The sequence below is a fragment of the Ochotona princeps genome, chromosome 14 (genome assembly GCF_030435755.1).
Source record: "Ochotona princeps isolate mOchPri1 chromosome 14, mOchPri1.hap1, whole genome shotgun sequence".
In the NCBI taxonomy this organism is placed as follows: Eukaryota; Metazoa; Chordata; class Mammalia; order Lagomorpha; family Ochotonidae; genus Ochotona; species Ochotona princeps.
This window is the reverse complement of record NC_080845.1, coordinates 62,278,356-62,289,885: the sequence shown is the minus strand read 5'-3', so window position 1 is coordinate 62,289,885 and position 11,530 is coordinate 62,278,356. Positions and strand designations below refer to the sequence as shown.

General features: G+C 55.5%; 2 protein-coding genes across 2 annotated transcripts in view; one reads left to right on the top strand and one right to left on the bottom strand.

Moving 5' to 3' along the window:
* Positions 1-7,452: 7,452 nt before the first annotated feature.
* LOC131481849 (serine/arginine repetitive matrix protein 3-like) lies at positions 7,453-10,528 on the bottom strand. The gene is made up of 2 exons (XM_058672273.1): positions 10,020-10,528; positions 7,453-7,827 (listed from the first exon to the last, which is right to left on the bottom strand). The coding sequence occupies exons 1-2, from the start codon at positions 10,526-10,528 to the stop codon at positions 7,671-7,673; spliced, it is 666 nt and encodes a 221-aa protein (XP_058528256.1). The 3' UTR covers positions 7,453-7,670.
* PHF2 (PHD finger protein 2) overlaps positions 10,397-11,530 on the top strand; it is a 93,947-nt gene continuing 92,813 nt past the window's right edge. Inside the window, exon 1 of the mRNA XM_058672981.1 lies at positions 10,397-10,624. Coding sequence (XP_058528964.1) covers positions 10,527-10,624 — 98 coding nt within the window. The 5' untranslated portion in view covers positions 10,397-10,526. The remainder of the gene's footprint in view (positions 10,625-11,530) is intronic.

Sequence of the window (11,530 nt, the reverse complement as noted above, 5' to 3'; positions counted from 1 at the left end):
GGATGGTGTGGCTTTTCAATTTCCTTATGAAAACTTGAAAGTTTGAAGAGGTGTATAATCAGTAACCGAGGTTTAGATCTGGCAGCTTTACAGCTCTACAGGGACGTGAATACACGGCTAACGTGCACATCACGGGGGTGCTTACGTTTGCGTTTCACCGAAGAATCATGGGGGGAAAAAAAAGGACATTTGCAAAGAAAGTCAGTTTTAAGAGCTCCAGACGTGGCCGCCGAGCGTGCAGGGAAGGCCTGGCACCTGCAGGCGCCGGGCGGGAAGCCCGGGGGCGGGGCTGGCTTCCGGTGGGCGGGGCCTGCGCGTCCGGCCGGCGCGGCGCTTCCGCGTTGGCGCGGCCGGGGAGAGCGGGCAGGACGGGCGCCTGGCGCGTGGGCCCCCGCTCGGCTCCGGAGCTCGGCTCTCCGGGACCTGGTTTGAGATTGCGGAGGAATTAAAGCCGGCTTCCCTTCCCTCTTCCCCGCAGCCACCTCGCACCCCGACCCCAGACAGCCCCCGTCCTGCATACCCGCCGTCCTCCTGAGGGAGCAGGTTCATGCAGATGCCGGCCCGCGGTGAAAGGCACAGGCGCGACCATTTCCAGGGCCGACCCGACCCCTGTGTTTGCCAAGGGACAGCTGGCAGCCGCAGGGCACAGTGCTGGCTGTCACATTTGTATGTGCTGTAAGGGTCCCAGACCAGGAGCACCCTTGGGAAGAACAGTGACACCAGGAAGCGGCCAGCGCTGGCCAAGGCCGTCCCTCTGCCTGCACCTTATGCAAGGGAGGGAGAAAGTGCCCTGTGCTTCCTTCACCGCGAGACTGGAACCCATCTGAGGATCCACTTTCCTGGCCATTTATTTTCTTCCGAAAACACTTAGTGATTTTATTTCAAGAATGATGTTTGTGGTACATAAAAAAGGAAAAGTCACAACTAATTCCATCCCAGGACACCTGTTAAGATTGGGTCTCCTTTTTCTGTGAGATAGAGATCTTTCATTGTAGCAGAAAGCAGTCCTTAGGTTCTTCCCAGCTGGCATCCTGTGCAGGTGGCCTCCCTGTGCCATTCTGTGTTCATCTAGAGCCCAGTGCACCTCGCAGTGTGGCACTACCTCCCAGCTCTCCTCTCATGAGCAAGGTGGACCCTCAGGAGAGTCCACTCCACTGGGGAAAAGAGTGGTGATTTCAGGCAGGAACATATGCAGACAAAAGGAGGTGATGAGACGTTAGGACAAAGTGTTTGGCACTGGGCAGGGGTGGCAGCCGGGTGGGGGCTCCCTTCAGAGGTGTCCCCACCAGGGAGTGATGCAGGGCCAGCCCTGAGGGCTCTAGCCATCCATGTCATCTTATGGGTGAATCCTGCCATCATCATCATTCCTGGTTCCAGTTTGGCCAGAGGTGTTCTCACCAGGTGGCCTTGAGGTGGGTTGGCGTCCCCATCAGAGCCATGTGTCTGCCTTGGCCCAGCCACTGGGCCTCGGGCTTTGCCAGTCCGACAAACTGGGGGTTTCATTTGCATGATTTTGATCTCTGCGAGGTGAACACATCACCCTTCGTGCGCCCTAGTTTCTGCGTTCTTTCCTTGCCAGAGAACTTGGAATGTTACTCTGGCTCTCTAGGGTTCCTCGTAACAGGCCTAAGGCAAGAATCAAGAGAAATAATTCACTGTGTAAACCTCAGTGCAGGTCATGCATTGCCTGGGCTGCACTGACTGGCCAGGTGCTGGGACAGAGAGGGTGTCCTCAGGGAGCTGGCTTTGCCATCCATGCTGTGCCCCCTCCACTTCTGAAGAATGTAATCTCTGTTATGCACACACCCTCCCCCACCGCATCTTAGGAAGTCCCTTGCTGCTTGGTTCCTCACCTGGAGGAGCGGATACTCAGATACTTCCTTGCCTGGAGCCTACTGCCAGCCCCTCACTGAGTTCAGCTCAGCTCCTCACTGAGTGCCCAGGCTGTCTGTTCACGGCCACAGGAGCCCTAGGAAGCCGTGGTAGGCATTCCCTAGCACAGGCCTGCAGGTCAGGGGTAGGTGCTTTACAGCTGTGGACTGAGCTGTGTTCTCCGCAGTTCATGTGATGAAGTCTTCATAACCCTCTCACCCTACATGCTTCAGAATGTGAACTCACTTGGAAATAGGACCTTTGCAGTTGGAGTTTTGGACAAGGACACTTTGAAGTAGGATGGGCCTTACTTGTGTGTGACTGTGACGAGGGAACATTTGGGCCCAGAGAGACACAGCCAGCAATAGTGGTGACCCAAGAACCAAGACTGCTGTTAAACAGCTGGGATGAAGAGCCCCTGACGGCTGGAGGAGCTGAGATAAACCCTTCCCATGCAGCCTAGGATGGGGCAGTGGCCGGCCAGCACCCTCATCTCTGAAGGCACCTGCCTAATCCTCTGTCCCCCAGCCCTGGACACCCAAATATGCCAGATGCCACTGTCCCAGTAAGTGTGGGTGTCAAAGCCACAGAAGGGCCATTGCCTTCCTGTCCTGGAGAAGTGGGAGTTGAGACAGCCACATATATTTCTTTTCTTTTTTTTTTTTTTTAAAGATTTATTTTTTACTGGAAAGGCAGGTTTTACAGAGAGAAGGAGAGACAGAAATATGTTCTGTCTGCTGCTTACCCCACAAGTGGCTGCAACAGCCAGAGCTGAGCCGAGCCAGGAGCCTCCTCCAGGTCCCCTATGCAGGTGCAGGGTCCCAGAGCTTTGGTCCATCCTCTACTACCTTCCCAGGCCACAAACAGGGTGCTGGAAGCAGCCAGGACATGAACCAGTGCCTATATGGGATCCTGGCTCATGCAAGGATTCAGCCACTAGGCTATGCACTGTCCCCACTCCCCTCAGTTCTTGATCCTTGTCTCCCAGACCTGGAAGTGGCTCAGGCCAAGAGGAAACAGACACTGCTGTTGAGAATGAAGCTGCCACCCTGACAGGTGGAGACGGAACTTCAACTGAGGACCTGGACCAGGAGACAAGACTAGGCTCTAGATAAGCACTCCTTAACCCCAGAAGGAATACCCTCAGGCTTTTCCCTTGTAGGGGCATGTCATCTGCCCCCAGGTCATCTAGGAGGGCCTGGGGACGTGTGCGGTGCCTGCTGCTCAGTTCAGGATGGGGGCCCCGTGGGATCCATGGGAAGAGGCACACGAGACAGAACTTGAAGTGTGACGGCAGCTACAGCGGTAGTGGGGTCCACGAAGACAATGTGCAGAGGAAATGAGGTACTGACCCAGGTGGGAGGAAGACACCAGAGAAATGCCCACAAGCTGGAGGACAGGTGGGAAGTTTCAGGAGGGTAGCAGCCACAGTGGGTGGCAGCCTAAGCTGGCCTTGGCCGAGCTGAAGGAACCTGTGTGTGCTCCGGAAAGGTGCATGTCCCTCCCTGCAGACCCCGCTGCACTTAGCGTGGGCCAGCAGGGAGGATGGTCACCCCAGTTGCCTCGGTTTACCCATTCTGGAGTTTTCCTGACAGCATCCTTTGGTAAAACAGACGATGATGTCACCTGACAGAGGGGCTCTTGTCTATAAATTCCCTGCATCCAAACATCCATGGGACCATCCTAGAGACTGTCAGCGAGCAGGGCCGCTTTCTTAAGAGGCATTCATTTAACTGAAAGGGGGAGAGAGAGAGAACTTCCATGTGCTGGTTCACCCCTCAAATGCTGTAGCAGCTGAAGCTTGGCCAGGCCGAGGCCAGGTGCCATGAACTTCATCTAGCCTTGGTATCTCCTGCTGCCTTCCCAGGTGCACTAGTATAGAGCAGAATCGGAGAAGGAGCAGCCAAGACTTGGCCTGCTGGGACCAAGGGCCACTTCTTTTTTTTTTTTTTTAAAGATTTATTTATTTTATTACAAAGTCAGATATACAGAAAGGTGGAGAGACAGAGAGGAAGATCTTCTGTCTGATGATTCACTCCCCAAGTGAGCCGCAACGGCCGGTGCGCCTGCCCGAAGCTGGGAACCAGGAACCTCTTCCGGGTCTCCCACGGGTGCAGGGTCCCAATGCATTGGGCTGTCCTCATCTGCCTTCCCAGGCCACAAGCAGGGAGCTGGATGGGAAGTGGAGCTGCCGGGATATGGACTGGTGCCCATATGGGATCCCGGGGCGTTCAAGGCGAGGACTTAAGCTGCTAGGCCACGCCGCCGGGCCCGAAGGGCCACTTCTGTCTCCACCATCTGTCCTACAAAATGCTCATGGAGCTTGTGCATTTAAATGGATCAGGATGACCTCAGCTTTGTCCTCCCAAGAAGCAGCCCATTTTTAGAACTCTCTGTACCTTGCAGTTGGTTCGGCTTTAAAATGGGGTTCCTCCTTCCTGTCACTCTCTGATGGGAATTAGCTACCTGTCAGGCTCAGAATGTGTCCTTATTGGGCCCGGCTGTGAAACCTCACAGCGAAGCCACCCAGCAAAACAAACCACCCAACGCAATCATGAAGAAATAACAAGGAAACTCCAAGGTCTTAGGAAGAGATTTGATCAGTCATGAACATTCTTCCAACAAAGAGAAGTCCGGGGACTCGTGGCTTCCCTTGCAAGCTGTACCAAAAGTTTAAAGAGAAATCTCAAAGGTTGAAGAGGAGGAACTGGCTCCAATGCTGGCTGCTCCACCTTGAATCCAGCTCCCCACTAATGCATCTGGAAGGCAGTACGGACACGACATTTGTGCCCCCGCCACCCACTGGGAAGACGCGGGTGGAGCTCCTGCCTGCAGTGGCCTTTTGGAGAGTGAACTGACAGATGAAAGATCTCCTTGTCTCGTCTGTCTCTAATGCCCTTTCAAATAAATATATCTTTTTTTAAAAATTGAAGAAGGGCCCAGTGCAGTAGCCTGGTGGGCTAAAGTCCTCACCTTGCACACACCGGGATCCCATACAAGCGCCAATTTGTGTCTTGGATGCTCTACTTCCCATCCAGCTCCCTGCCTGTGGCCTGGGAAAGCAGTCGAGGACGGCCCAAAGCCTTGGGACCCTGCACCCGCGTGGGAGACCTGGAGAAAGAGGCTCCTTGCTTCTGGATTTGGATTGGCTCAGCTCTGGATGTTATGGCTGTTTGGGGAGTGAACCAAAGGAAGGAAGATCTTGCTCTATGTAAATCTTCCTTTCCAATAAAAATAATTATTAAAAAAACTCCTGAGAATAAACAAAGTCATGAAGGAGCAGGATACGAAACTGACATGCAAATTAGTTTCATTTCCATACTCAACCAACCAATAAAGGAAAATAGAATTTCCATTTAAATTAAAAAAATAAAATAGAAATAAACTTAAAAAGAATAAACTACCAGATGTTGTTGAAATGAATTAAATACACAAGTAAATGAAAAGATGGCCTGTGTTCCTTGCTTAAAAGATTTACCAGGTCTGGCGCGGTAGCCTAGTGGCTAAAGTCCTCGCCTTGAGTGCACTGGGATCCCATATGGGCGCTGGTTCTAATCCCGGCAGCTCCACTTCCCATTCAGCTCTCTGCTTGTGGCCTGGGAAAGCAGTTGAGGACGGCCCAAGGCCTTGAGACCCTGCACCCACGTGGGAGTCCGGGAAGAAATTTCTGGCTCCTGGCCTCGCATTGGCTTAGCTTCAGCCATCGCGGCTGCTTAGGGAGTGAATCAATGGACGGAAGAGTTTCCTCTCTGTCTCTCCTTCTCTGTGTATATCTGATTTTGCAATAAAAATAAATAAATCTTAAAAAAAATTACCATTATTCAGAAGTCATTCGCCAATGTACGAACTCACTGCCATTCCTGTCAAAATACCATCTTTTTTTGCACAGGAATGATTTTTGTTTTAGAAAAAATATGTAATCTCTAAGGACCCCAAACAGCCCAAGGAATCTTTTTTTTTTTTTTCAAGATTTATTCATTTTTTATTGTAAAGTAAGATATATATAGACAGGAAGAGACAGAGAGGAAGATCTTCTCTCTGCTGATATACTCCCCAAGCAGCCACAATGGCCAGAGCTGCGCCGATCCGAAGCCGGGAGCCTGGAGCTTCTTCCGGGTCTCCCACTTGGGTGCAGGGTCCCAAGGCTTTGGACTGTCCTCTACTGCTTTCCCAGGCCACAAACAGGGAGCTGGATGGGAAATGGGACTGCCAGGATTAGAACTGGTGCCCATACGGGATCCTGGCGCATACAAGGCGAGAACTTTAGCTGTTAGGCCACTGCACTGGGCCCTACCCAAGGAATCTTAAGAAACAAAAACAGAATTCACACTTGATTTCACAACTTATTACAAATAGTGATGAAAATAAGGCAGCACTGGCATAGGGACAGACACACCACCCGGAATGGATAGAGGGCGCAGAAATAAGCTCCCACATGTATACTAAAAATGTATTTATTTGACAGAGGGGCCAAACCCCTTTGATGGGGAAAGGATAGGACAGTCCCTTCAGCAACAATGCTGAGAAAATTGACACCCAGAAGCTAAAGAATGAAGGTGGGAACTTACCTTACGTCACAGGCAAAAATAAACTGAAAGTAGAGTGAAAATCCAACACAGAGCTACAAATGTAAAACTCCTAGAAGAAAACATAAGGACAAAGTTCATGATACTGAATGTTGCAACCATTTCTGCAATATGAATCCAAAGCACAGGCAACAATGGAGCAATAGATCATTTAGAATTTGTTCAAACAAACAACTTTTGGACAGAGAATATTATCAATAGAATAAAAAGGCAACTGATGGAATGGGAGGAAATATTTGCAAGTCATATCTGATAAGGGATTAATATCCAGAATACTGTACATAAAGGATTCCTGTAACTCCACACCCAGGAAACGAATGACCCATGTCAAACATGGGCAAAAGATTTGACTGACTTCTGCACAGATGATAGGTAGATGGCCAAGATGCATACAATTGATACCAAGTATCAGAAATCACCAAGGAAATGCAAAAACAAACTATAAGAAGTTACCACTTTACATCCATTCTGATGGCTAGTATAAAACAGAACAAAACAGAAAGCACACGTTGGCATGGGAGTAGCAAAGCTGGACCTCTTGTGAAATGAAACAGATTGGTGCCCCTTCCAGCGAACAAAAATACCAGCACCATACACGACTCAGCAAGTTGAGTCCACTTCTGGATACGCACCTGAAATCAAAGAAGGTTCTAGAGCAGATACACGCATGTCAGTGTTCACAGTAAAGCTATTCACACTAGCCAAAAGGTGTAAGCAACCCCACTGTCCACTGGCAGATAAAACATGGTCTACACAGTGAAATACTGTGCAGTTCTAAGAAGGCATGAGATTCTGACACATCACAACATGCTACAAGTGTACCCTGAGGACAGCCTGCTCAATGAAGCAAGCAAGCTGCAAATGACAAGCACTGTATGAATGCACGGATACGCAGTCCCTACAGTAGTCAAATTAATGAGGACAGGAGGTAGAACGGAAGGTCCAGGAGTGAGGGACATGAATCGGGGCAATCTGTTTGCAGAGGTGAAGGGGTTCTATGGATGGATAGAGGTGATGGTTGCAGAGTAATGTGAGCATACTTAAGGGCATCTTCAGATGGACATTTTATACTATGGCTATCCATCCACAATTAAACGCAAAATCCCTGTGTTACACCCTTTGTTGCGTGGGTGAGAACAGGACTGAATGCATGATGCAAAAGGCTCCATACAAATGACCTGTTGGGTGGCGGGGGAACACAACACACCTGTGTCAGATGCTCATGCCTGCACGTGATGCTTTGCCATATTGTTCCTGGAGTGCCAAAACAGAAGAGGGCATGATGGGGCTCACAGGCCAGGCCAACTGGGTTCTGGGTGGTGACCTCCGGATGCCAGCTGATTGATACATGCTGAATTGCAGCCCAGCCCTGTGGAGTGTGGAAGGCCTGGCAGCAGTGTGGAGACACAGACAGCAGAAGCCATGGGCATCAAGTCTGGGCCCACAGGTCACGTGGTATGGGGAACATGATGGCACTGAGTTTCCTCCACCCTCAACCTCTCCAGACCTTTCCCTTGCTGTCTCCCTGTGGCCCAGACCCAGCACTCCCTCCCTCCTACCCAACACACTGCTCTCCCAGGTCACCTTCTCAAAGGGCATCCCCGTCCTCCTCTACCCCACATGGGAACCTCATGAGCCATTCTCCATGTCTTCTACACTGTTCTGCATACAGTAGGTGCCCAATTAGAGTATCTGAGAAGGGGGGAAGGGGCAGAGGAAAGGGCAGGCGAGGAAACTGGTTTGACCCTGAGGATGACTTTGAACAGTGCAGTGGACATGGTTGGCTGCAGACAGGAGTTCTCCAGGGGTGGAGATAGGAGGCAGGTGGTAGGGAGGGCAGGGTGCCACAGTCAAGTTCTGTGAGGGACCCAAAGCTCAGCTAGGTCCAAGACTCAGAGGAGTGCAGGCTTCTAGCATTCTCTTCCATCTCCCACGGAGCTGATGTTTCTGGCTGACATGCAAACACTCTGAGCCTCAGTTTTCACGTCTGTAAAATGGCACCAATAACAGCAGCAATGTGACAGTCCAGCGTGGGCTAGCAGCCACAGTGACCCAAGCCCTCCCGGGGCACTGTGGATCCTGGAGAAGCCTTAGCGAGGAACCCTGCACCTGGGAAACACACGGCACGTGCTGGGTGCTGGTTTCTCTGTTTGCAGACAAGGAAAGGGAAGGGTTGAGAGAGGCGGGGCTGCTCCCCACACACAGGGGCTTTCAGAAGTTTCCAGCTTTGGTAGAAGGATGATCACTAAGAGGTTTCAGCACCACTCACCTGACTGCCCTCGCAGCGTTGCAGGGGGACAGGACTACATCCATCAGCACCTGGGCAGTGCCTGCCCACCTTTCTCTGGCTGAGCCCCACTTCACTATCCGACAGCAAGGTGCTGATGCCAGACAAGGCAGTGGTACTTGGTCCTGGCTCAGAGCCTGCTAGGTGAAGCAGCAGCTGGGGGTGAAAGAACAGCAGTGAGGTCTTCCTGGACCCATGTGGGGCAGCTCCCAGGACTGAGAGAATGGGGTTACTCCTCTCTCCCTTCATGCTTTGTCTCCAGGTGAGGGCCTGATTCTGACATCAGCAGAAGGGCACCTGTTGGGTACAGGAGGTGGGCCTTGAGGACCGATTTTGGTTCCACAGGAGGAAGGACCTTCCCAGAGCTGCCTGCTGTGTACCCCAGAGCCCCTTGTCCAGGGTGTCCTGAGGCATGAAAGTTCTGGGAACATGAATTATGCTTCCCCTCCCACCAACCCCTCAAAGTGATCCGCATCCCCCAGCACTAGGTGCGTTTTGCTGTAGGAATGGGAGAAGAGCAGATTAGGAGCATCAGTCAGACAGGACTTACCACTAAAGTGGCCTCCACCCAGCACGGGTGTTCAAAGGATGCAAGGGCAAGTGTGGCCAGAGGCCAAGGGGAGAGCTGATTTCCACCTCTCCCTCCCCCACTCCCCAAAGGACCCCAGGGCACTGCAGGGGAGGTGGTGACAGCTTAGGACAGGAGCAATGCCAGCCTCCCTGGCTTCCTCTCTGGTAGACACAGTGGTGTGGAAGGAAGCCTCCTTGCCCAGGTCTGGGGCTTTCAGTGGGGTTCCTGGGCAGCTCCCACGCCCAGGCCAGACTCTGGGGCCCCTTGGAGGCCCTTACCCTGGCACCTGGGGAATGAGCATCAGGGAGGGTCCCCTGGACCCCGTCTCCGTCTAGGACTTCTCTAAGTCTCCAGCTTAGAGAAGGGGAAAAGTTACACTGTCGTATTTGAGCCAGGACCTCAAGTGGGGACACAAATTGAGACTGAAGCAGGGAGGGCAAAGAGAAACACCTCCTTCCCGCCAGCTGTCAGCCGCGGCTGCCAGGCCAGGAGAAAGTTGGGGTCCAGGAGCTTTTCTGCTTTCTGGGGGAGGAAAGACCCCACCTGACAGTCCCCTTGACCCAGCCGAAGGTCACCGATCGGCCCGCCGGTCGTGCCTTGGGGTTCCTGGGTCCCCTTCTCGCAGTCCCCGCAGCCCACTTCCCTACCCCCACCCCGTGCCTCTGGCCCAACTCACTCCCCTGGCAGGGACGTCTAAACCTACCTTCTTTCCCCAGCAGGTACCACGGCCCACTTTCTGCCCGGCAGAGGCCCTCGGCTCGCCTGGTCCCCGCGGGGAGGTCCCCCGGCCGGCCCACCTTCCAACCGGCCCGCCTTCCCCGAGCGGCAGCGGGGCCCAGGCCGGCGGGCGGAGGCGGCGCCACCCGGGGCGCTGACGTAGAGGCCGCTCGGCGGCCGGGGGTCCCTGCGGTGGGGCCGCGGCTCCCCGCCCGCCGCCCCCGCGCGTCCCTTCCCTTTTGTGTCCCGCGCGCGGCCCGGCCCGCGCACACTCGCGCCCTGAGCCCCGCGGCCGGGCGGCTCCGGCGCGGCCTCCAGCGCGCGCGGCATTGTGCGGACGCGCAGCCGGGAGCGCGCGGGCGGTCTGCGCCCCCGGCCCGTCCTCCGGCCGCGGCGCCGCCCGCGCCCGCCGCCCCCGCCCGCCGCCCCCGCGCGGCCCGGCCCGGCCCGGCCCGGCCCGACCGCGGCGCAGCGGCGGGGCGCGCGCGGCAACATGGCGACGGTGCCCGTGTACTGCGTCTGCCGGCTGCCCTACGACGTTACCCGCTTCATGATCGAGTGCGACGCCTGCAAGGACTGGTTCCACGGCAGGTGAGCGCGCAGCGGGCCCGGCCGCCTCCCGCACGCTCGGCCGCCGCGGCCACCCAGCACCCGGGCCCGCCTGGCGGGGACGGATCTCTGGGAACAGCTCGCGGGGACGGCCCGCTCGGCAGGGACGGCAAGGGGAGGCCGGCTTGCTGGGGGGCACGATTGGTGGAACTCGGCTTGCAGGGGCCGAGGCGCCGCGCGCCCTTTTGTGCCCAGGGCGGGGGCCGCGGGGCCAGGCCGGCGGGGCGCCTGGCGCCCGCACAAAGCGAGGCCGGCGGCTCGGAGGCGCCAGGGCGCGGGGAAGTTGGGGCCAGGCCCCGGCCGGGCGCCTGACAGCGGGGCCGCGCGGCCGCGGAGGCGGCCCGGAGGGAGGCCCAGGCCCTGCGCCCGCGCCTCCCCCTGCGAAGTTGCAGGAACTTTCCCCGCGCGGGCTCGGGCGGCCGGGCCGGGGGAGGCGGGCGCGCGGCCGGCGCGGGTCCCCGAGAGGCGCGAGTGGCGGCGGGGCTGGGCCGCCCGCTGCTCCCTGAACCCTGTCCCGGCGGGCCGACCCTGCCCGTGGACTGCGGGGACAGAGTCGTGTTGGTGCGCGGGGAGGGCGCCAGGCTTTGCTGCCTCCGCCCTGGCCTGCATGGTTCCCCATTTCCTTCCTCTGTACCGGGCAGGGACACCCTAGTTTGACATGACCCTTGTGCTATCTAAGCAAGGTGGGGAGGGGGCAGGAGGTGAGCCTAGAGACATTGAAACCCGCCTTCCAGGCCCTTGCCTGTGGCCATGACTTGGCCTGGTGCCTACTTTTCACGAGCCGAGGGCCCTTCCCACCCAGAAGTAGAAGCGTCAGGAGGAAGAGGAGGAATACTCCTGCCTGAACTGCTCCGACAGGTTCTTCTGTGTGCGACTTTGCCTGTGCGA